Source organism: Sapajus apella, unplaced genomic scaffold (genome assembly GCF_009761245.1).
Source record: "Sapajus apella isolate SASKATOON/1434 unplaced genomic scaffold, GSC_monkey_1.0 scaffold54, whole genome shotgun sequence".
Classification (NCBI taxonomy): domain Eukaryota; kingdom Metazoa; phylum Chordata; class Mammalia; order Primates; family Cebidae; genus Sapajus; species Sapajus apella.
This window is the reverse complement of record NW_022436994.1, coordinates 14,790,187-14,815,316: the sequence shown is the minus strand read 5'-3', so window position 1 is coordinate 14,815,316 and position 25,130 is coordinate 14,790,187. Positions and strand designations below refer to the sequence as shown.

At 39.1% G+C, this 25,130-nt stretch overlaps 1 protein-coding gene across 5 annotated transcripts in view; it reads left to right on the top strand.

Moving 5' to 3' along the window:
* POU6F2 (POU class 6 homeobox 2) overlaps positions 1–25,130 on the top strand; it is a 469,840-nt gene that overhangs the window by 205,599 nt on the left and 239,111 nt on the right. For all 5 annotated transcript variants that reach the window (XM_032244455.1, XM_032244453.1, XM_032244451.1 and 2 more), the window contains 2 exons: positions 4,051–4,142; positions 7,507–7,735. In XM_032244455.1, coding sequence (XP_032100346.1) covers positions 4,051–4,142; positions 7,507–7,735 — 321 coding nt within the window. The remainder of the gene's footprint in view (positions 1–4,050; positions 4,143–7,506; positions 7,736–25,130) is intronic.

The following is a 25,130-nucleotide window of genomic DNA, read 5'->3' as shown; positions in this document are numbered from 1 at the left end:
GTATGGCAGTCTCAGCGCAAAGGAGATTCAGCTTTGCCTGGGCAACATCTAAGCCACTGCTGGCCCCCTGTAGTCTTCAGTCACAGGTAGAGTTTCACAAAACATTCATGTGAGCTACCCTTTAGATGCTCTGTCAGTGGCGTCATGAGGGATATCAACCTCTGTGTTCAAGAAGCTTCACAAATGATTCACAGGCCTGGGTGAGAACCACTGGTATAAGCCACGGTCTGTGTAACAATCTGGAGCCTCTTTGCCACTATCTTTGTGCCATATTTCCTGCTTATGCTACCATGAACTAAAGAAAGCACCATATATGTAAACATCTTGCTTCATAGGCTCTTCAAGATCCAACTAGTTAGTTCAGTTCCAGTCATCCAGTGATACCAAGGACAGAGTTAGGGTTCGTGCACAGTGGCCATCTTTAACCAGTGTACAAGAGGGTGTGAGCTGCACACAAAGGGACAGAGTGGCAGGAATATGAATTGATTTGACTTGGGGCAGGTCATCATTATAGACAAATTAAATAATATTAAATATTATTAGATTAAATACAATCTAGGCTGGGCATTGTGGCTCATGCCTAAAATCCCAGCACTCTGGGAGGCCAGCGCGGGAGGATCACTTGAGGCCAGGAGTTCAAGACCTAATATGGGCAATGGAGTGAGATGCTATCCGTACCGAAAAAAAAGAAAAAAAATTAGCTGAGTGTAGTGGCTCACTCCTGTAGTCTCAGCTACTCAGGAAGAGGCTGAAGCAGGAGGATTGCTTAAGCCCAGGAGATGAAGGCTGCCATGAGCGATAACCATACCACCGCACTCTAGCTGGGGATACGGAGTCAGATACTGTATCTCAAAAAAAAAATTAATTTTTTTATTAAATAGTAATAATCAAGAGAAATAGCAGTTATATGACAAGCATGCATTATTTCAAGACGGTTACATATATATTAGCTAATTTAATCCTCACAACAGCAATGCTGTGAGAGGGGTACTATTATCATCCCTGACTCTTACAAGGTGATGCATGAAGTTGGAAAACACACCAGAGTTCACATTCTCAGTTAAGTGGTAATGCTAACTTTAAACCCAGGCAGAGTTTACATTTTTTTAGAGTCCTTGGTTTTAACCCTTACACCAAACTGCTTTTAATATCTAAATTGGAATTGAGGTAGAATTTGCCAATAAGCTAATAATTTCAAGATATTTCGAAGGTTTATGTTAAATAGCAGTGAGTAGTCAAGTGGATGCCAGTACCTATCTTAAAGGAATTATACCACTGCTCAATTAAAGGCCAACCCCCTATTTCTACTGAGTGAATATTCACAAAATATGAATGAAATGACAGCATAAAGTGATGAACCAGCAGCACAGCCCCTGACCCACAGAGTTCGTAGTTGCTGCCTCAAAAGCACAGGCTGTTAACTTCAGAACAGATGGAATTCCTTGGTCTCCAGAGATGTAATGTGTTTCCTAGGCTCCTGGTCAGGAGAAAACCACCCAACCCATTCAAGTTTGTGTTTTCATATCTGTGCCCATGAAAATGTCCAACCTCAAATTCTCTGCAAACGTTCAGCTAAATGTTGCTTCAAATCTCTCTGAAACCCTTAGCCAATGTCATTTATTCATTCTGACTGTCTGATTCCCCCTCTGGCTCTGAGAAGGCCTCTGATTCCAGAGCTGCCTTCCAACCAGACGGATTAGTTTATGGTCCTACAAGGTTATGTGTGATACATGTGTTTGGGGAAAATGGAGATGCACATTAAGAAGAAACATTACTTTTGGATCCAGGCTGGAGAGCATACATAATCTCCTCTAGAGCCTGTGAAAGACTTCATTTTACACATTAAATTGTGTGGAATTACCCTGGACTGCACTGAACGTGGCTTTTGTGAATAACCAGCCTCAGAACAAGCTGCTGAGCACCAGCTAGGCCTCCAAGCAACAAAGAATAAATGTAAGCAAATGCAATCTGTGTAAAGCAGAGGGGAACAAACGCACAATCTTGTTGACACCGTGCCTGTGTGTGAGACCAATCCTAAACGTTACAATGGCATGTGTTAGAAACAGAGTCAAAAAGTGGCCTTGGTATGCATGAAGGAAACATGAGACAGAAGGGCCTGACATGGCACGGAAATGTTTAAGCATGAAGGTATTCATTTTCTAATTGTTTAGAAGGACTTTTCCATTTTTCTGTGTATTGTAAAAACTCTCTTTTCATAGTCTGGCATAAAAATCCATGCCTGGCAAGTATGGGAAAACAACCAAATTTTTTTTAAACTGTGCATTTTTAGCCATTTGAGAATTTACCTAATCTGAATATTTGACCAAAAGCAACACTTTAACAGCTCAAAAGCTCTTTGAGGTATATAAGGTTCTGCTGAGAATTTTAGGGCAAAATTGGACTTGGGTCTATAAGAAAGAACAGAGACTTGGAAGATTTGCACTGTCCAAGATATCTCCCAGCTTAAAATGCCGTGCTCTTAAGCATAATAAGTAAATCACACATAAAAAATTTAGAAGAAAGATCTTCTGCACATTATGGGGAAATGGTTGGCATCTTATGATGGGTCATCTTACCCTTGTTATTAAATGACAGCAATCATTAAAATGCCAAACATATTTTGACAGAATTTACTTTATAAAATGTCAGCAAGTCTGTGTTTTTATTAGTTTGTTCCAAATCAATTTAGAAATTTCAATAGAATGCTTGTAAGTATTCCCCAAGCAATGTCCATTCCTGACTTTCTGCACAAAAAAATATTACAAATTAATCAGATTTTCAGATTTCTGCATAATGGCTTTGCACGTTTATTGCTTAATCCTATTATAAAATGCTGTTATGATTGACACATTGCAGTGAAGATAGAAGTCAATTGAATAATATGTAGCAGTCAATTTTATTTGTAGCTTAATGTGCTGAAGTATTTTTTCCCGTTTCTATTATTTATAAGTCTGTCCCTTTGGAGAATATATAGAAGAATTTGTTTTAAATGAGCCAATAATACCTTCTTTAAAATTTATAAGTGTGACACAGTCATATCTTTTTTCTGGGTTGTCCATGGCATGCTGGTAAACAGAGTTTGAATTGTCTTCCACTTGTTATTCATAGGACAAACATCAGGAAAGAATATCTTGTTAAGGTTTGCTTGGAATTGGATTTCAACCACCCATTAGAAACTCTGAGGAAACGAAAGTTACCAAGTAGAAATTCTCAAAAATTGCCACTGGTTTTATTTGTTTGTTTGTGTATTTATTGTTTCTGCCACTATCTTACCTGCTACGGTTTGTCCTGAAACAAAGCACAGAAGCACACACAGAGAAATGATCATGTTAAAAGGGTTTGAAGGATTTGCTCTTGGGTGGAATTTCATTTCCTCTGCTCTGGTGTCCAGTGGGATTCCAGAAGGAAGCAAGTTGTGTTCTGTGCTTAGCATAGTGGAACTCCCTGTTGCTCTTGTGGGATTCCTACTGTTTCAATTAGCACCTGGGACACTTGCTTAGGGAGAGCCATATTCTTTTTAGGACATTGTGTAAGGTGATATGGAAAAAGGCTTTGTTTTCAGGAAAGTGATGTCATAAGATTCAGAGTTCAAAGAGTATGGAAGAAGGCCATAGGAGTATGAAGGAGATGGGGAAAGCCATATTAGGGGAAAATACTGTTGGACTTGGTCGTATCTTGGATCACACTTTAATTTTAGAAAATTAGATTAGCTGTGGCTCGCCTGTACTTAAAGGGTGCAGTTCCCCACACATATGATACAGTGGCATACTCTATGCAAACTGAGGTTTAACGTAAGTTTAGTGAAACTGATGATTGTGCTACATTCCCTGCCATTCTAGTCTTCTACCTCTCGATGAACTTGGCCATCCTGAATGTCTCTCATCATCCTTTATGTAGTTCATAAGTGATTTGGGCACTGGAGATATTGATAAACCACTCTGTCATGTCATCTATGCCTTAATGTTATGTGACATCACAGGAAAATGGGGTCGTGTGCAGTTCCCAGGCTGGATCTTATATTAAGGGAGCATTTCTCTTTTTGAATTCCAGGGGCCAGAGGAAACCCGGCACTATCAGACCCAGGCACTCCTGACCAACACCAGGCCAGTCAGACCCACCCCACATTTCCAGTTGGGCCACAGGTCAGTATCTCTCAACTGCTTTCCATTAGACTGCATTTAGGATGGTTTAACCACATAAATAATAATGAGTTAAATCCAATTAACTCCAACAGAACAAAGATGGTAATAAATTTTCACATGAAAAGCTGTATGACTACATTATTTATTAAATACCATCAAGAAAATATGTGTTTGCAAAACTCCTCTCTCTTCTTAAAGGAAAGGTTGGCTTTAATCATGTGGAAACTTTTTTTTTTTTTTTTTTTTTTGACTTAAAACCCACTACAATTGTGCTGTTGGTTACCATGCAGTTTTCTGGAAAGTAAAACTTTAATGACTGGAGTGTGAAGAAAATTAAGTTATTTCAACCTCACTATAGCCATTTTTGAAATACAAGATGTGATTTAATATAAAAAAGTTAATGCAATTTTAATGCAAGTTCAGCTTATTGGGTTTGACAATACTGTACATCACACATAGCTCTTGCATTAATAAAGAAATACAATCATTATTTTTTAAAGTCCAATATTTGTTTTTTGCAGCCTGGTGTGGGCTATATGGAGATGTAGAACACAATTATAAAAGGCTGGGCTTTTTTTCCTTTTTACCTCTGTCATTTAGTGTGAAGCTTTCAGCATTCATCCTGCTTTTATGGAAAGAGAAGCTGATATTTGGCCCTTTCTCTCCCTTTCGCTGTCATTGTTGCTCCTGGAAGTTAATTGCTTTCAGCACATTGAGGGCTCACCCAAGTTTAGAGTGTGGGTTGGTTTTGACGTTCTTATTCCACTCACCACCAAGTCTCCCTATGGCCTCAGTTCCCATAGTCCATCTCAGAGCACAGATAACTCTGTGCCCGTGGACGGAAAGTCTGGGGAAATGTCTGCTGCCTTATGGAAGCCTAGAGAGTTTTCCTGGAACTCTCAGGAGCAGGATTTTTGGTGTAATATGCTTTATAATTTTATGCTTATAATATAGTGTGTGTGCACATGTAATTATGTGTCTCTCTGTGTGTGTATGCCTGCACACGTGCCTGTGACCACACTGGGGGTAACACACTCTAATGCCTTCAGGTTGGGTAGGCAGCCCCACAGGCCCAGGTCAGTGAGGAGTGGTGGCCCTGCGACAATGGAGAGTGCATGCCCTGCCTTGAGCCCACAAATCCTATATGAAAAGTGCTGCAAGCTGAAACCCCCAAATGTGTGACCCATATATGGTCTAAGAACTACTCATTTGCTTTCCCTCTTACCATAATATCACTATTGGTAGTGATGTAACACCTGGAATCTAAGGGCCAGCATATAAATTTGTGTTCATTCCCAAAGTATATTTCTTTTGCTCATTAGAATAACCATATTATTATTATTATTATTACTATTGAGACAGAGTCTTGCTCTTGTTGCCCAGGCTGGAGTGCAGTAGCATGATCTCGGCTCACTGCAACCGCCTCCTCCTGGGTTCAAGTGATTCTCCTGCCTCACCCTCCCGAGTAGCTCAGATTACAGGCACCCACCACCACTCCCAGCTAAATTTTTATATTTTTAGTAGAGACAGGGTTTCACCATGTTGGTCAAGCTGGTCTTGAACTCCTGACCTCAGGTGATCCACCCGCCCTGGCCTCCCAAAGTGCTAGGATTACAGGTGTGAGCCACTGCACCCAGCAGAATAACTGTATTTTTTTAAAAAGGGAAGCACAGTTACTTGTGTGAATTTAGCAAAGTGAACAAATGCATTAAGAGCAAGGCCTGTGGGGCCTAGAGCAGCAGTTCTAAACTCAGCTGAGTGGAGTCCTGGGGTTCTGCAGAGCCTCCCCCAAAAGGTCCTGAAAAGGACACTGCAGGGAATGACCAAAGTGTGGGCTTAGCCCTCTCCACACCTCCCCTCATTCTTCAGATAAAGCAGCCCCACTTCTCTATATCTGTTCTTTGTATTGGAGGAGTGACAAGAAAGGGGTAAAAGACGGGCTCTGGAGCAGCCTTCCTGGACTTGCACTTGAACCCCCTCGCAACTAGATATGGGACTTGGGCAAGTTACTAACCTCTCTGTATCTCACTGGTAGAATAACTGCAACATTAGAATAGTGCCTGGTTATTATATGTTGGGCTTGGTAGTATGCCTATATTTAATTACCTACCCCTCACATAAGGGTTTTGCATTGGTTCCTGTAGAAAAATAGATACCGGATTATTATGTTCCGTGACACAGCTCCCACAAGACTGCAATGAAAGTCCTGAATCAAGGACTCTAAGATAAAATGACTCTTGTGGTCATCTGGCTTTACTAGGGCAGGAATCCTTCCCATGTCATCCTGGTGAAGAGCCCACATGCTGCACTCAAAACATGCCTGGCAGTTGCCTTTCCCTACCAAAGAAAAGCTGTTGTATCCATAATGGATGTAAACTTGTGTTTGTATAATATCATTTTAATTGGGCAAAAGAAGTTAGAGTAATAACAAAAGAATTATTTTCAAAGATTATAAGTTTTATCCACGGCAAATATTTTTATGTCTTATATTCTGTTTTAGGTCTTGTCATTGCATATACATAATTCTACCATTTTAATAATAATCATTGAAGTTTACTTAATAGTTATCCAGCTTATTTTCTATTGTATTCTCATATTACAAATGTTTTCTATTTTTCTAAAGAGGTGTCATAATAAGCCATTTTAATGACGATGCAATATTTCATCTAGTTTAGTACTGTAATAAACTGTTTTCAATATTTATGTATTTTGAAACATAATGCATGTTTTTATGCAGTTATCTTATTTCCTTTTGAATATTTTCAAGCTATATCCTAGGAGTATATTCTGAGTGAAAGGGGGATAAATATTTTCACAGCTCTTGATAATCTATTTCTAAATTGCTTTCCAAAAGGATTATGCCAGTGTACATGACCCCCAGCCATAGATCTGTATAACAGTGTCAGTACAGACTTTCCAGCATCAAGTAAATTTTCTACATTATTTTGTTAATTTAAAGTCAAAAGTAGTATTTCATTACTCTTTTTGAATAAAAAAAAAATCCCACCGATCCCAATGAGTTCTTTCTGGAGCGACACAGAATAAATTAGCTGAGAGCATCAAATACATGAAGATAGGATCAAATGGAAATTCATTGAAAGAATAACATATAAACATAAGTTATTACTTGTAAAGGTATTTGAGTTCCTCAGAAGAAGTCCAAACCAAATGAAACTTTTTAAAGAAATCAATGAAATGCAACTTTGAAATTTTTTTTCTACCAATCTTTTTTTAATGGGAAAGAGCATTTTTTTTTTGGTACTTCTTCAGGAACTTTGTGATCCTGCTTAAATGGAAGGAAGATGTTTTTAAAACCTATGCCTTGGCTCGGCAGGAAAGTGAGCTATCATCTGTTTCCTTGCAGCCACTTCTGACGGCACAGCAATTAGCTTCTGCTGTGGCTGGCGTGATGCCGGGAGGCCCCCCAGCCCTCAACCAGCCGATCCTCATCCCCTTCAACATGGCGGGACAGCTAGGAGGCCAGCAAGGACTGGTTCTCACACTGCCAACAGCGAATCTCACCAACATCCAAGGGCTGGTGGCAGCAGCTGCAGCCGGAGGCATCATGACTCTGCCATTGCAAAATCTACAAGGTAATCTATAGCGTCTATGTGTCATGCAGGGCTATACCCACTTGCCAGTATTCTCTGAAGTGAACAACAAAAATAGTGCCTAGAATGGTGAATGTGGCTCAGAGTTGCTTCTGCCCTAAACGATATTGAAGACTTTTGTAGGAAGCAAAATTTTCAGTTGTCTGTGAATCCTGAGCTTGCACAAGCACTGGCTTTATCAATCCTCATTTCCTAATAATGGTATCAAAACTTTTCTGGTCTTCTGGAAGCATTTATGTGCCATCATTGCATGACACATCAAAAACTTAAAAGTAAAATTCCTGTTGTTATTTGAAGACCTGAGTTACCATTTCATCAATTCTTCAATTTAGACATGTGTAAAGAAGGGTTAGAGTTTGCTTGTTTGTGTTTGAAGCAATTGGAACTTCTCAAATACAAGACATTATTTGGAATAATTTATTAATGATTATTTTGCTCTACAAAGTATCTTTTAGTTATAGTTATTAAACAAAAAGTGTGGTACTTGAGCTCATATTTTGCAATGAGAAAAATAGACTTGTATGTTGAGCCTGTATATTACATGGGCATATAGCAAGTCAGACTCTAATTTTACTTAGGAAGGGTAGTTATCTTGATTATTATGAAGGTTTTAACTTTTCTCTGAAAGATTTTGTAGCATTGACTGACATACTGATTTATGAAAGATTCTGTCAGAGGAAGAATTATTTTTGTTAACAATGTTATCTTTGTTAACTAAAGAGAAAATGAATTTATTTTAGACTTAGCCAAAGATGTTTCTTTTCTTCATATATATAAAAATTAACAATTAAATTTTTTGCAGAATGAGGACTCATCTGGGTAAGTTATCAGAATAGCAATTTAAAATACTTTTTAGTTGGTCAAATGTCAGTGTTTCATATTATTTATTACAGAATCAGTCCACAAGACTAAGAAACAGGCCAAGTAAGAACTGATTAACTCTTGACCCAAACTTATTTCCATGCTCTGTATTCTGTTATCCCACCCACTGTTGCCACTTCTTGCCTTTCATTTTAATGTTTAAAACAAAATCTCTCTTGTACCATAAAATTGTGCCGAGAAAACTGCCATTCATAAATCATGCATGCCCAGGATACACTAATGCACAAACTTTGCTTGTTTCAAATTTGAGAGTGCCTGGGGGCCAGATCTTGAGATTAAGCAAATAAAGCAGGAATATACAAGGTGAAAGCCAGAGCAACAAAGTGTAGGGAGAGGCTTTTTAATGTAGTTGGATGATGAAATCTTAATGAAGAAATGGGCATTATCAAAATGCAGCCTTCCATTTGGAACATTGGTGCTTATGGGAATATTGAATATTATAAATAAACATAAGCTTGAAGAGCTCCTGGGCCACAAATTAATCCTGTGTGGTTAAGAAGGATGCCAAAAATCAGAGTTAAAAAAAAAATAGGCTTGTTATTTCGTAATTGTGATTTGGCATTCTTAAGATTTTAGTACCTGTTTTTTCAAGGGTTCAAAATTAGTGATTGGTTCAATGTGGACTTCTTCTATTAAGATTTTTCCTTTTGTATTTGTTTGTTGTAAATATCAAATTTCAGTACTAGCTTATAGTTTGGAGTTTGGTTCTTTGGAGTACCTCTGGTTTCACAAAAGGAATCCCAAGTTTTGTGGCCTGATTAAATAGGGGAAACAAAAGCACTCACTTTTTATCCCTGGGCGCTTCCAACACAATTTCTCTCTCAGCATCATCTTCAGAAGTGTGTTGGAGTTGATGCCCAAGCTCTTGTCTGCTACACAAGCACAAGTGAATATTTCCCCTTTGTCTTTCTCTTTGAAATTTCACTGATGTTGGAGAGAAGGTCCAACATCATAAAGTTATGATGAGGTTATTAAAATAAAACACCTCCCTGTTGCAAATCAGCTGTTTATAGGAAAAGCTTTCTAATTAGGCTTAACATCAAGCTCCTTCCCCAATGCATTCTGATTTAATATCTTTGTGAATGAATCCCAAGTCCCAAATCAGGATCCAGGAAAGTTCTACCTTCCAGTTTTCTTGGGATTTTCTATTCCAAGTCTCAGGCAACCCAGAAAGAGGTGGTCATTCTAATGAGAAGTTCAAGGGCAATAAGGATGGTAATCAGGAAAATCTCATGTCTCAAAAGTGCCCAAGATAAATGTCCACCACCTACATGGCAAAGCCAGTGGTCACTTTGCAATCGATCCACCAACAGCCATCCCAAAGCTGATTTTCCCACCTTTAGGTGACCTACTACACAGCCCTTGACAATCCCTAGGTAGAATCAATGGCTTGTGGAACTTCCCAAGCTATGTTGCAGAAGTAGTGGGACTCTTGGGATAGTGGGTGGTTGGCTGGCAGGCTGAAAGGTCATCTGCAGGGGCTCTGAGGCTGACCCAGTCTTCAAGATGACCTCAAATATCGTCCTCTTTCAAGGGTAAGAGTCTTGTAAATGGGCTATCAGTACCTTAGAAGAAATCCTTACATGCATTCTTACAGTCAACAGTGAGGAGAGAAGGCTGTTTCCTCTCCTCTGGCTCTTTCCTATACAATAAACACCATAACCTCAGCCCAAGGCTTTTCTGAGTCTTTAAAATGACTCTTAAGTCTGCTCATCGATAACAAACACCCACTTCTCCAGTGATTTTATACAACAGATTTGGTGGGTCAGTGTGAGGGGGAGGTTGCCTGTTACCGTGTAACATGCTTGGTCATGAATAGTTCCCTTTTCCTTATTGCGAAGTGTTAAGCTTTTACCCCTGAAACAATTCCACCAACTGGAATTGTCCCCAACCTTCCTACCCAGCCCTCCAGCCTGTCTGTTCTTCTAGCTCAAAAGCCACACATTTGCTAAGATGAAAGGAAAAAAAAAAAGTTGCTGACATCAGTCTCTTAATGGTTTGGAATTCAGGGATAAGATTTCAAATATTTTCCTTTTTACTGAAGTGATTGAGAGATTGTTCATTTACATCCCCTATCAAGTTACACGGAATAGCTCTCAGAGCCTCGGAGGCCACGATTTACACATGTATTTTAATGAGCACTCATAACATGCTGTTACACTGAGAGCAGCTCTTCTCGACTCTGACAGCAGGGGTCATATCACAATCTCCTCTCAAAACATGGTCCCCAGACCAGCGGCATCAATGTCTCCTGGGAGCTTGCTAGAAATACAGGACCTCAGGCTCCACCCAAGACCCTCTGAACAGAATCTGCATTTAAAAAGATCCCCCAAACATCTCTACACACATTAAAATTTAAGAAATGCTGATCTAGTTAGACAACCCCCTGCCTCTGTCTGTTTGGGCTGCTATAACATAAAAACCATAGGCTGGGTGGTTTACAAAGAACAGATTGTATTCCTCACAGTGCTGGAGCCTGGGAAGTCCCAGATCAAGGCACAGACAGATTCGGTTCTAGGGAGGGCCCATTCCTGTTTATAGATGTCTGGCTATCTTTTTACTGTGTCCTTCCACCACAGAAGCAATGAGGGAACACGCAGGGTCCCTTTTATAAAGGCACTAATTTCATTATGAGGGCTCCACTCTCTTGACCTAATCAACTCCCAAAGGCCCCACCTGCTGATACCATCACCTTGAGGGTTGGGATTTCAACATATGAATTGGGTGGGGTTGGGGGAGCAAGCATCAGGTCTATGGCATCCCCCAATATCACCAGCAGCCAGAAGCAGAGACTCTTATGATATTGGAGGACCCACATGAAGGCAGTGAATGTCCTCTCCCACTCTTACTCACCACCCCAAGCCTCCAGATGAGAATGACTGAAAAGAATAAGGCGTGGGAACATTTTTGCTTCTGTTAGGACTTTCATAACCTCAAGACCAAGGGAAGTTCTTTTACACAATGGAAGCTCTCTTGAAGACCTTGCTCTGAGATTTTATCTAATGAAGTTTTTGCTTTGCTGTTAAAAATACCTTTTAACTCAGCAGAAAACCTGTATGTGTGGCCTGGGGATTGTTTTCTCTTTCTCTTAGATCCTTCCCAGCATGAAGAGATTCATGCCTGTCTCATCAGTGATGAGGTCTTATTGCAAGAAGATACACAGGAGTAAGGAGTTAGACCTCCTGCAGGATCCTAGGAACAGCCCTGTAACCCAGCCTCATTGGAACCTGAAATGAAATTTGGGCAGTAGAGCATCCAGCAAACCATGAGGCTGCAGGCTGTATCATCCTCTCCTTTGCAGGAGGCAGGCAACTAATCCCCATGCCCAGAATGACAAATGACCCATCTCCCTGTCTTCTCCTGCTCCCTCCGGGACCTTTCTCTACTGCATTGGTTGGCTTTTGGCTAAACCGCAATTCTGGTTCACTCCTGTTCCATTTTGTCTCCTCTAAGGTCAGGCATTTTTCCAATTCAGGTACCTGTCAGGAACTCTCCGTTTTTCTCTGTCTCCATCGTCTTTATCTTTATCCTTATCACCATGTCCATCTAAAATTCTGACTATCCAAGAAAGAAATTACCTGTGAGGCTGAGCCTTTTAATTTAAACTATCTCGTGTTACTGGCCAGACTGGAGACTGACTGCCCTGAGATTGAGAGGTTCATTTTTGTCCTCTCGGTTATGACTCAGGTGGGAAGTGGGAAGCCAGAATGATGTGATATGGAATATGGACAAGTAGGCTTAGGAAACATACTGAACCTCCCTCATCAGCAGAAGGGGTAGCAGGCATGGCAGGCTGGACATTGGCCTTTCTGTTGGGAACTGTAAAAGCCAGTAGCCTTCCCATGAACAAGGACTGAGACAAATTCTGAGCTCAGGAGATGCCAGTGGTGAAATTTAGGTTCTGACTATTTTGAACAAAGTACTTGGAAGCTCTGGCTGGGATTGAAGTCCAGAAATGCTCTATTCAGAGCATTCAGATAAGACCTAGAAATGACCTACTCCTCAAAGCCCTGTGTCCCTATGTGAAATAGAAGTTTTGTGCCCTCTTCTACTTTGCCTTGAGTGTTCCTTTCCTCTTCCAAGTTCAGTCCACCATTAGCTACACTGGGTCTCTCCATCCCTGCGTCCTTCATCCCATGCTTATAGGGCTTTGGCCTCTGGTGACTATAAGCAAGTGCACATCTATGAAATAAGATGAATGATGACCATAAACTCAAAGAAATAAGATAACGAAGCTTGCTCTGTCACATACTCCATAAACTCCTTGAAAAGTCGGTGTCTTCCCTTTTACTTATTGCTTTGGATCACAGATAACTTCACTAAAGATGTGCAGTCCTAGGGTAAAAACAGAGGTTGTTAGTTAATGTAGCAAAATAAAATCCCCTTTATGGAACTCATGCAAATGTGTTGGATCTTTTGCTTCTTTAAAACATAGGCAGGAAATGAAGATATATACAGCCTTGATGTGAGTGACAACAGGCAGCAAAGGGTTAATGGGACAGTAGAGCTGAGCCTACCTCTAGGACAGATGGTTCAGGTTAGTGACTTGTTCTCACAGCACAGGCCAGAATGACCTACTAATCACTGTAGGCAACATAAATGGAGAATATAAATGTGCTACATAGGAGATTTATATCAAAGTGTGAACATTCCAGTTAAGTCAAGCATAACATTTAAATTAATGACCAAAAATACATTAAAGAGTGCTGCTAAACCTGAACATGGAAAAGCAATTAGGTTCAAGGCCAGTTGAAAAATCAAGGCCAAGGATGTTTTTTCTTCCCTCCGCTCTGGCAGGAAACCTGCCCTGGTTTTCTGTGACTCCCCAAATTAAAGCCTGTGTATGCTAAAGTACGTGGGACTGGTTTGGGGGTTAGGGATTTTGTGTGCAAGTTACATTACATTCTCTTTTGTTTGTGTTGTTGTTTTCAATGAGGTGTCATTTACATACAAGAAAATACATGGACCTTATGTGTTTAGTTCAATGAGTTTTGAAAATTGTATCCACCCATGCAGGCTCCATCAATACATAAAACATTTAATTATCTCTAAAAGATTCCTTTGTGTCCCTTTGCAGTCAGTCCCTTCCATCCAACCAGGTAATCCTCAATCTGCTTTCTGTCAGTATAGATTAGTTTTTTCTGTTCTAGAACTTCACATAAATGGATTCATATTATATGTATTCTTTTGTGTCTGGCTATTCTCATTTGGCGTAATGTTTTTGAGATTTATCCATGTTGTTGTGTATACCAGTAGTTCCTATCTGTTAATTTCCAAGCAGTGCTTCATCATAAAAATATCTCACAGTTTGTTTATCTATGACCATTCCAACGTCCCCGTGGGCAGACATTATGGAAGTTCCTTGACTGGGCGTCTCTAGGGAAGCACCTTTGGCCACTGTTCTCCTTGGCCCTTGGCTATACTCTTGGGAGAGTCCTTCCTGTCTGTTATCTTTCTTGACCACATCTGATGAGGAAGTTGAGGAATATATCTTTCTTTGGGGAATTTCTCAGTCCACTTATGTCTTATGGAAGCTGGAGGTTTAATGGGCTGCTTGATGTTTCCAACAGATAGGGATGTGTAGCTGTTTCAAAAATGCAGCCCCGCAGCAAAGGGAAGGCTTCTGATCTTTCTGCTTCTAGTCAGCTCCCCATGCAAAAATTTTTTCCAAGACAGACATCTTGAATCTATTTTGCTTTCTTGTTCCCCACACTCCTCTCCTTCAATTAAATCAGCCTCCATGTGAGAGTACTCTGGCCTCCTTGGTGTTCTTTGCATGTACTCCTAGCCCAGGGCCTTTTGCACAGGCTGTTCCCTCTGCCTAAAGCACTCTGTTCCCACCCAGAAACCATCAAGGCTTTCTCCCTCCTCCTCCCCCGCCCCAGCACTCCTGTCTCTCTTACTTGCTTCCTGCATTTTCTTTTTCCCTAACGTTTAGGACCTTTTGCAAAATCTCAAAAGTATTTGAGTGGTTTTTTTTTTTTTTTTTAATTTTGCTTTTTTGAACATTTTGGGTGATGCCCACTGTAGCCATCAAGGGCAGGGCCAGCGGCATTGTGATGCTTGGGCCTGCTGCTGTACAGGAGAATCTCTGTGTATAATGTATTGTTCGTATGCATCATTTATGTCTGACTCTGTCCCTAGAATGGAAGCCTGTGACAGGCATCTTTATTTGGTTCAATAACATAGCCCAAGAACAGGGAAAGTGCCTGGCTTACTTGTAAAAGGTGCTCAAGTGTGAATGAGTAAATTTTAAAGACTAAGTAAGAGTCCAGTGAAGAGAAGTAGAGAGAGCATTCAATGTAGAGAAGAAGGCACGAGGAGACCGGAGTCTACAGGTCCTATCAACAGCTCTGTCTGTTCAATGAAAATCAGGAATCCAAGCTGGCAAGAAATCAGACTACAGGAGCAGGAAGAGGCAATACTGAGGAACTTGTATGCCTTGCCTGTGTGTGAGCGTGGCCATCATAGGGCCTGAAATGTTGGAGATGAACATACTTAAAGACAATGCAATTATGCTATGATTTTTCATGGATATATGTTTGCATTTACTTATTTCTGCCTGGGTAATCCCAAGGATTTGAAGCAGCTCATAATGTAAAAAGCAAGAAACAGGCCGGGCGTGTTGGTTCGTGCCTATAATCCCAGTACTTTGGGAGGCCGAGGCGGGCCAATTACCTGAGGTCACGAGTTCGAGACAAGCCTGGCCAACACGGCGTAACCCTATCTCTACTAAAAATACAAACATTAGCCAGATGTGGTATTGGAAACCTATAGTCCCAGCTACTTAGGAGGCTAAGGCATGAGAATCACTTGCATCTGGGAGGCGGAAGTTGCAGTGAGTTGAGATTGCGTCACTGCACTCCAGCCTGGGCAACAGAGTGAGACTCCATCTCAAAAATGAATAAATAAATAAATAAATACAAGAAGCAAGAAAGAGCAAAACTTTTTTAATAGAAAAAGATAAAACCTAGAGTAAGGTTTGAAACTAGAGGACAAATCAAAACTATGTATCAAGTTATATAGTTTTGATTATCTGACAGTAAAAGACCATACCAGTTTGATAAGAAACAGATCTGTTTATTTTTGTTTTTCTATTAAGACAAAGTTTATTCATTTGTTCAATGAATACTTACCGAACTTTCAAAGCATTGGAGGTCATGATCTGGACTTAGGACTTGGCAGTAAACAAAGAGTTCCTTAATATATATACATGCTAGTGGGGGAGTGAAGCAGATAGAGGTAGGAAAGGGTGGCAGGGAAGGGGATGTGATGAATTTTATGCAAAGTCACAAGTCATGGTCTCTACACCACGCAGAGACCCAATGAACAAGCGGATTAAGCTGTCCAGTATCTGGGGAAAGAGTGTCCCAAGGAAAAGTCCTAGGTGCTAAGCATAAAATCTCAGTGTCGTCCAACAAGAAGGTGTGTTTCTTTGTTGATTTCATATTACATGTCGGCCATAGGTGTGCAGTGATTCTGCTGCACATCCGCCACCTTCTAGCATCCAGGCAGAAGAAGCAGCCCCTGTCTGGGACATGCTTTTTTCATTACAAAAGGAGCAGACAATGTCAGAACTACACTAGCTCTTAAAGCTTCAGCTCAAGAGCTGCTCACATCACTTCTACTCACATCCTGTCAGCCAGGCAAGTCACCTGGTCAAGCCAGCTGCCAGTGGCATGGAGGAGGAAAATAAATAATCCTAAAGGGAGAGAGGCGGAGCACATAATTGGAAACTATATGACAAGGTGCTGTGTCCACCAGCCATTGCATTAACAATACACTGCAGATGTATTTGACTTAGGTGATTCCTTCCAACACTGAGATTCTAGAATTCCATTAGGTGAACCCATTAGATTATATGGTCTATCCGTGTGGTTCCTCAGAACACACACAGTAATAATTTCTAACCACAGAATTCAAATGATAAATGTAAAAACGGGTAACAAATATATGGGCCAATTGGGGACTATTTAAAATGGCAAATTAGGGCATAGAAAAGAATGAATTCCTTAATGTAACATTCAGGACAAGGCAAAATTAGGGGGATTACAAGCAAATTCTTGGTTGTTAAAGTGGGGGGCAGGTGAATTTAAAGGCGCACAAGGGAATTTGGGGGCTGATGCAACAGTTCGCTGTCTAGGTCGTGGTGATGCTTCACTATGTGTGTTTGTCAAATTTGTACAAAAGGGGGGAGTTTTATGATATGTAAAATATATTTCAGTTTTTCCGCAAAAAAAGAAAACATAAGTGAATGCTATAGGGTTTCGCAAAATACTAACTTCTTTTAAAACATAAAAAATGTTTAAATACAAAACTTCTAATGAAATTGAAACTAGGAAAATATCTATGGAAATGGGATACTCAAGTTCCCCACTAAACAGCGTTTTTGGCTCAATTTCACAGATACAGAGGCTAACACTAAAATAATCAAGATTTCAAATGCCTGTAATTTGATCCCAATTGTTTAAAAGAAGCCCCCTCCCCACTCCCACAGACACCCACAGAGAGAGAGAGGGAGGAAAACATAAAAGAAAAATATTCCATATAGCAAAGTGTTACTGGTAGATTCCAGACACTAAGAAATTCTTATAAGTTTTATTTTAAAAATCAGAATACTTTCTATTCATTAAGGTGGAATGCTATATCCACAACATAATTAGTAGCATTGCCAAGGTTAGGATTATGGGTCTGCTGTCTTGACCTTCTAACCACCTTCTTTAAAAAAGCACACAAAGTGCATTAATTCTCAGATTAAAAACAATACAACCACAAAGCAATTCTATGCATTCATTATGTATGAACAATATTTAATATTAATAAAATTGTCTTTAAATGTGCTTGATTTTGTTGATCGAAGGTGAAATTCCTGGCAGGGAGGAGGTGGGTGGGGGTGGAAATATGTGCTAAACCTTCTGGTACCATTCTTGAAGAAGAAAAGTAGGTGCCCAGATGCAGCACTTTCCCTTGTGGTTTAGTTTTGCGCTATTCTCGTGATGACCACACTCAGAAAGTTGCATCCCCACTGGCATTATGAATGTGAGAGCGGAGATCCAGTACCACTCACAGAAAAGGGACATGCAGTACCTGCCACAGAAATGAGAAGAAAGGACTTTGGCTCTTAGTACGCAATGATACGTGGCTTGCTGTCACAAAGCTCAATATTAAAAATACCTAGTGCTTAAATTCATATTCACAGTGTTATTCAAAAGAGCTCCACAAGACATGCCATCCAATAATACCAAATCCACCATAAAGAAGTTATGAAAAGTAGTTGCAATGTGTCTTACTTTGGCAGTTTTTCAAAACTCTGTATCTCTGAGGCTTTAGACTTTTATTTAAAATACCTGGAGAGCCTGTTCTGTAGTACATTATCCTTGAAGCGGGTGTCACTGAGGCACTGGGGCATGGATTAAACTGGAAGCACATGAATGAGGAGTATGACTAGTATACTGCGTATTTAAGAGATACTGTCAATGGAATAAAGCATTGTCAAAGGATAATGGTTTCCAGCTGCCACATAAATGTCAAAGCAAAGCCAAAGCATTTATTTTCAAAGCAAAAGGCAGAAAAGTAATGTGAGCCCCAGTTCGCACATAATAAGGCTGTAAATCAGGGCTTCTGATGGCATCTAGCAATGATTCTACACTAAGATGTGCAAACAGGATTAGATTCCAAGCCAGCCATCAGAGTTGGCACAAGTGAGTAGCTCTTCTCCAAGATGGCTGCCACTACAATGCCATTGATGCCTAAAAAAGGAAAAGACTGTGTTTGAAATTCACAATCTCACTCCATTACCATGGATGGAAGGGAAGCGGGTTTACTTGCTCACTTTTCTTTTGGAACCAAAATACAGAGAACTTCTCTTTCTGAGGGAAGGATGAGGACACAGAGTAGAGGGTTATTGAAAATAAGAAAATGGGAGACAGTCTCAATTCTTCTTTGTCCACTGTTTTGAGAATGGAGAGCTAATGCTCTCCAAGAAAACCGTATCTTCTCTTACGTGTGTAATTCTTGCAGGGCACATTCCTAGTGAGAGGTCACAGCTATTATTTCTCAGGTCCCTCTGGGGAAAAGCTAAACTTCATTTCCTTCTCTGAATTGTACCCAAAGATTCATTGATCAATTTCACAAATACTTACTAAACATCTGCTATTTGCCAGGACCTATAGTAGGCACTCCAGTCTAGTTAGGAGGTCGTTACAGGAATCCAGGGAGAAGAGGTCATGGTGGCAATGATGGCGAGCAGGGGACTGATTTAGGAGATGTTAACAAGGTGAGTTTGATATGATTTGGTGATGGGTTAAATGTAGAGGGATAAGAGGAAAGAAAGAGGAGGTCCCTAGTTTAAGCTAACCATGATTAGTTCAAATTTCCTGTAGAATACTGAAATGAAGATACCAGTAGCCAGTTAATAACACCTGGCTCCAGACCTCAGAAAAATATTTTTACTGGAGATCCTGATAGAGAAACCATGACTGAAACTAGGAAGGGAAGAGATTTGTGGGGGAGAAGAGGTTAGAGAAGGAGCACCACTCTTCAAACCCGCGGAAGAGGAAAGGACAGGCACAACGAAGGCTAAGGAAGCATTCTCAACTTGTCTAATCATGTGTACCAGGTTATATGGGGCTCCTGTAGATCTCTCTGTGTTTGGATTCGCTTTCGTGGACATAATCTCTGTATTAATGTGGGTGTTTTTGATTGTTGCTTACCTCCTATTTAGCCAGAATGCAACAAGGAGCCAAAAAAAAAAAAAAAAAAAAAAAGTATGTCAGTTTGCTTTTTAGTCTTCTAAGGATTTACCAGATTTCCATGTATAAAGAAGCCATTTTAAGAGTGTCTACATAAAAGTTTCAACAGTGTTTGCTCTTTTGCTGAAAATTAACTCAATTGATTTAAATCTATTATTTCTAAAATGTAGTTGTAACCTTAAAATCTGAAAATGAAAATGTTTGAGTCCTTTTTCCCTTTCTTTCTTCTTTTTAAAGAACCTTTGGGTCATGCTTACTCTCCTCATGTAGGGCAGTGGAAACTGAACCATTATGTTTAGTTCTGGTGCTATAGAGAAGGATATTTGTGCTTGTAAAAACTGTGCTTTAAATAATACAGTTTTAGTTTGCTGAAACGATTTACCCTGGAAAATTATGTTTTACTAATATTGCAAGCAAACTTAATCTTTGAAGAATACTTGGCTCCATGTTAACCTTTTTCTCTGGTTTAGTGTTATCTTCTCCCAACTGCACTTACCAGGTTTATAGCCAAAACTAAAAAAAAAAAGCAAAATAAAAAAGAACATAGTATATTTGTCATTTGTCACTGGATTAGGATTAGCACAAATATACAGATCTATTAACACATTTGTATGCATCTCAGTTCCCTTGTGTGCCACTATTTTAGAAATTCTTAGCAGAACGTGCATATATATATATATATATATATAAAATGTCAAATGTTGAATATATATATGTGAATATATATATGAATTCAATATATATATATTGAATATATATATGAATATATATATTCAACATTTGACATAAGATAATTTGAGGTTTCTGTGTTTGGAAAATAACTCACATGGGAGAAAGTTGCATTAAATAAATAATAGAGATAAAATTTATACTTCCATATATTTCAAAGCTAATGCTGCTAACTTGCAATAGAATGGTAACATGAAGACACAGTGCTATAATTTGATTGATTTGTTTTGACAGCAGCCAAATAATTGAGAGTGAAAGGTGTCAGCACAGATGAAATATTGTAAAAGCCACATTCAGAAGGCAACCCCAGCAGCAGCCACGACTGGAATTTTATTTCCTTTGATTTGGTTCTGTTACTCACTTCCAGTTTATTATGAAACCATGAAAGGTGTGCCACTTCCCCAACTAGGGAGACTTTTATGGAGAGAATAGAGATAGGAGTTTGTCAAATAGCTGAACAATGGATATAGACAAAAGAATCTAAGATGGCAGTAGCATACCAAGCTAAATTATATCAGACTCTCCCTTTCTTTTGCGACTTGATGCCCTAGTACATTTTGTCTCATTATGAAGTGATTGAGTCAGAGCATTTTCCAGCCCCTTGACAAGAGATGGGGGAAAAAAGAGGGGATACTTGGCACCACATCTGGGACCAGATAAGGCATTTATGCAACGGAAAACTGGAGCACCTGGTAAGAATAAGATCTGAGATGTTTAGTTAATACAGAAGCTACATGGTCAGGAGAGGATTAATTAGGACAAAGACTCTGCACTTAGGCAAACGTGGATCATGGTGATTAATAGAGTGGCCTATAAATCACACTGATGAGGTTTACTTCCAGCCCTTCATAGCTTGCTGGCTATGTAGCCTGGACAAGGCACTCTGATTTCTGAGATTCGCTTTGCTTATCTATTTTTTAGGGTTGTTTTAAAAGTTAAATGTGATACTGTATGGAACATGCCTAGCATGGTGCCTGACACTTAGTAAGTGCACAACAAATGATAGCTACTTTTATTTTTTAGAGCTGCAAAATCCAATATGGTAGCCATGAGCCACATGTGGCTATTGGGCATTTGAAATGTGGATAGTTGAAACTGGGGTATGCTGTAAGTGTAACATTCACACAAGTGCGAAATAGCTCATGAATATTTATATATTGATAATATGCTGAAATGATATTTTGGATATACTGAGTTATATACAATATCTTATTAAAATTAATTTCAGCTGTTTCTTTTTTACTTTTTAAAATATGGACACCAGAAAATTTTAAATTGCATGGGTGGCTCACATTTGCGACTTACATTAAGTTTCTCTTGGGCAACACAGGCCTGGAGGGTCTACCTATACATATGGCACTGGTTAAAAGCTATGTTCAATAATAATAAAAATTACAGGGTACATGTAAATTGTGAACCTTCAAACAGAAAATCACAAAGGATCCACTTTGGTAACACAAAATAGAGAGAACACATTTTGTAGATTCTCTGCTATAGTATAGGAACTACTCAAGATTTTTATCTATGCAGAGAAATAAAGAATGCAATTTTATGAGCAATTTCCATTGATCAGAATCTAAAACTCTCTCTCTCTCTCTCTCTCTCTGTCTTTGAGACAGTGTCAAAAGAGAGAGAGAGTCTGGTTTCTGTCACCCAGACTGGAGTGCAGTGGCACAGTCTTAGCTCACTGCAACCTCCGCTTCCCAGGTTCAAGCGATTCTCCTGCCTCAGCCTCCTCATTAGCTGAAATTACAGGTGCGTACCACTACACCCGACTAATTTATGTATTTTTAGTAGAGACCAGGATTTCACCATGTTGGCCAGTCTAGTCTCAGACTCCTGACCTCAAGTGATCCACTCATCTCAGCCTTCCAAAGTTCTGGGATTACAAGCGTGAGCCACGGCAGCCAGCCCAAAAATTATCATTTCTTTTTAAAAAATTAGTACACTTTTTACTATGAAATATAAAGAAATTATGTGCTTCAAGTGCATTTATAGTATTTTTTTAAATGAAGCAAGAAAGACAAAATGTTAGAATTTGTGAGAACAGTGTGATGAGTACACAAGCCCTCTGTATGTTATTCACTGTAGTTGTCTTTATGGTTTAAACATTTCAAAATAAAAAAATTATAATGTTTTAAAAATGTTCCTTAAGAATTATACTTCCATACCCTTAATAAATTAACAAATAAGCTATATTTTTTTTCTGGGATTAAAAAATGTCTTAACTCATTTGCAATCTCAGTTACTTATTTTCACCACCAAAGGTCAGCTGAATAAAAGCTTAGGCATACACACAGAATTTGGTTTGTTTAAAAATAACCATAGGCAATGCCGTCTGTCACTGAAGAATGCTTGTTTCAGAGGGAATGCTAGACCCCAACATCAGACATATGTGCAAGGGCCTGTTGTATTCTGGCTAAAAGCTTCCAATAATTCCACAAAGGGTATTTGCAAATTTCTGAAAGTTCCAGAAAAAAAAAACTAAATGAACTGCCAAATTGAATTGAATGCTTAAAAATTTTAGGAGTTATCTACTAAGGATCCATTATTCAGTCTGTTCTAGTTAGAGAAGTTGTCAAAAGGAAGAGAAGAGACTTTCTATGGCAAAATTGGGCTAAAATATACCTAACATAAAACTTATCATTTTGACCATTTTTAAGTGTAGAGTTCTGTGGCACCAAGTACATTCATATTGCTGTGCAATCATCACTACCATCCACCTCTCTAGAGCTTTTTCATCTTCCCCAGCTGAAACTCTGTACCCATTAAAACACAATTCCCCACTCTCCCTCCCCCAGTCCATGACAACCAGTGTTCTACTTACTGTCTCTAAAAATTTGACTACTCTGGGTACCTCATAGAAGTGGAATCATATAGTATTCATCCTTTTGTAACTGGCTTGTTTTGCTTAGCATAGTGTTTTCAAGTTTCATTCATGTTGTAGCATATGTCAGAATTTTCTTCCTTTTAAAAACTAAGTAATATTCCATTGTATGTATAGCCACTCATCTGTGGATGGACACTTGGGTTGTTTCCACTATTTGACCATTATGAATAATGCTGCTACAAACATGGGTGTACAAATATCTATTTGTTTCAGCGTTCGGTTGTTTTGGATACGTACCCAGGGGAGGAATGCGAGATCATATGGTAATTCTACATCTAATCATTTGACAAGTTGCCATACTGTTTTCCATTGCAGCTGCGCCATTTTACATTCCCACCAACAGTGCACAAGAGTTCCAGCTTCTCTACATCCTTAACAACACCTACAATTTTCTGAGCATTTTCTGTTTGTTTGTGTTGGGGGCTTTTTGGCTTCTTGCTTTGTTTTGTTAGTAGTAGCTATCGTGTTTGGTGTGAAGTGATATCTCATTATGGTTGAAGGAGCATTTTTGAGAGAACAATTACTTACTTACTTCTCCTAATATGGCTTAATTACATTCAAGTATGATTTCAAATATTAAAATAACCTAAGGAGAATGCACGCTTTAGAAGTTGCATTATTTCTGCTTTGTGCCCTTCAAATTGTAAATATCATCATTATGGTATTTATGTAATTGCAGTTGGCTTTACACTTTAGGTACATACAACTGTGTTATATATACAGGTGAATACTAACCTGAAAGAATATTTCTTTTCTCAGTGAGAAATTCTTGCAATGCAAATCCTCTTTTTCTATTGAATTCCAATACAACTAAAGGCTACACTGGACAAAAAATAAAATACCTAGAGATTGGAGGAAATTTTTCCTTAAAGAAAATTTTTAAGTTGTGACTTGCTCAGTAAAATCCTGACTGTTGAAATTCAACAGAGGACCTAAACAATCATCCTCTTTTTCTTTGTAACATTTTCCCCCAACCTTGAAATCTTCCCTACCTTTGAGAGCTATCTAAATCCCTTCCTGAATCACAAGAATTTCTTCCATGCCAGGATATTGCCTTATTTTCTGCTTTGAATGCCAAGAATGTGTCTGCCATATTCATGCTTTAGTCTAGTGGGAGCTACTCTCTCATCAATTTGAAGTATAATATTTACTTTTCTAGTAAATTCTCTATTCTAGCTCTTGTTTCACTCACTCTAGCCTACATTTTTATAATTAAAACCTTCAAGTTATAGTAACAAAAGTAAGTTGGTTCTCTATGTGAGCACATCTATCCAATCCCATATATTTATTGGACATTTTTGGTGTATTTTGAGTTTAGAGTTTTCATATGCAATCGATGATTTTGTTTAAGTCAAGTGTGATAAGCAGTTAGTAGAGCTACACTTGACCAGCAAGTTTTTGACATTTATATCATCTGTACAGTCTGCCCCATACTTTAGCCACAAATAGAATGCAGGATAAAGTAGCCGGGTCACCTCGAAAGAATCAGTATACAGAAACTCCTCAAAATCGTAAAGTCATTGGTCCTCGTAAAATGATATTGCACACTTTTCAGGAGATTAATGAGTGGGTCATAAAATAGCATTAATTTTTTGGCCAACTTCCAGCCAGAAAGTTGTGTATTTCCTAGGTAGTACTTTTCCAACTGCAAAAGCCTGGCTCTGAGAATATTTGTACTTCAAATCACTAATGCTGTTGCATTTCTTCACTTAAAACAATAAAAAAGTGGAAATATAGCTATTGAAACCCCAAACTGCTCCAGCATTTCTGCCCAGTTTATGTCTTGGCCAGTTATGTCTTTTTAGCTAAATTTTCAAAGTCTTTGGAAATGAGGATGAGGCAGTTGGAGCAGAGGGTCCACGTAGACTCCCCCAACACAAATCTTAGAACCACCAATGGCTGTTTTATCTTACGCCAACTAGCAAATTTGAAAATGTATTTATTGATCACAAGGGTGATAAAATTATGGAATACAAACAAAAAAAAAAAGCAAAAACAATCACTGCTACTAGAAGAAAAAAAAATACCCTAACACCAGTTGGTCAGCCTCATGAATGCCTGTCATGACTGGCAGCACATTAATTCACAAGTAGGCACAGAAAAAGGACATGTCCATTTCCCACCA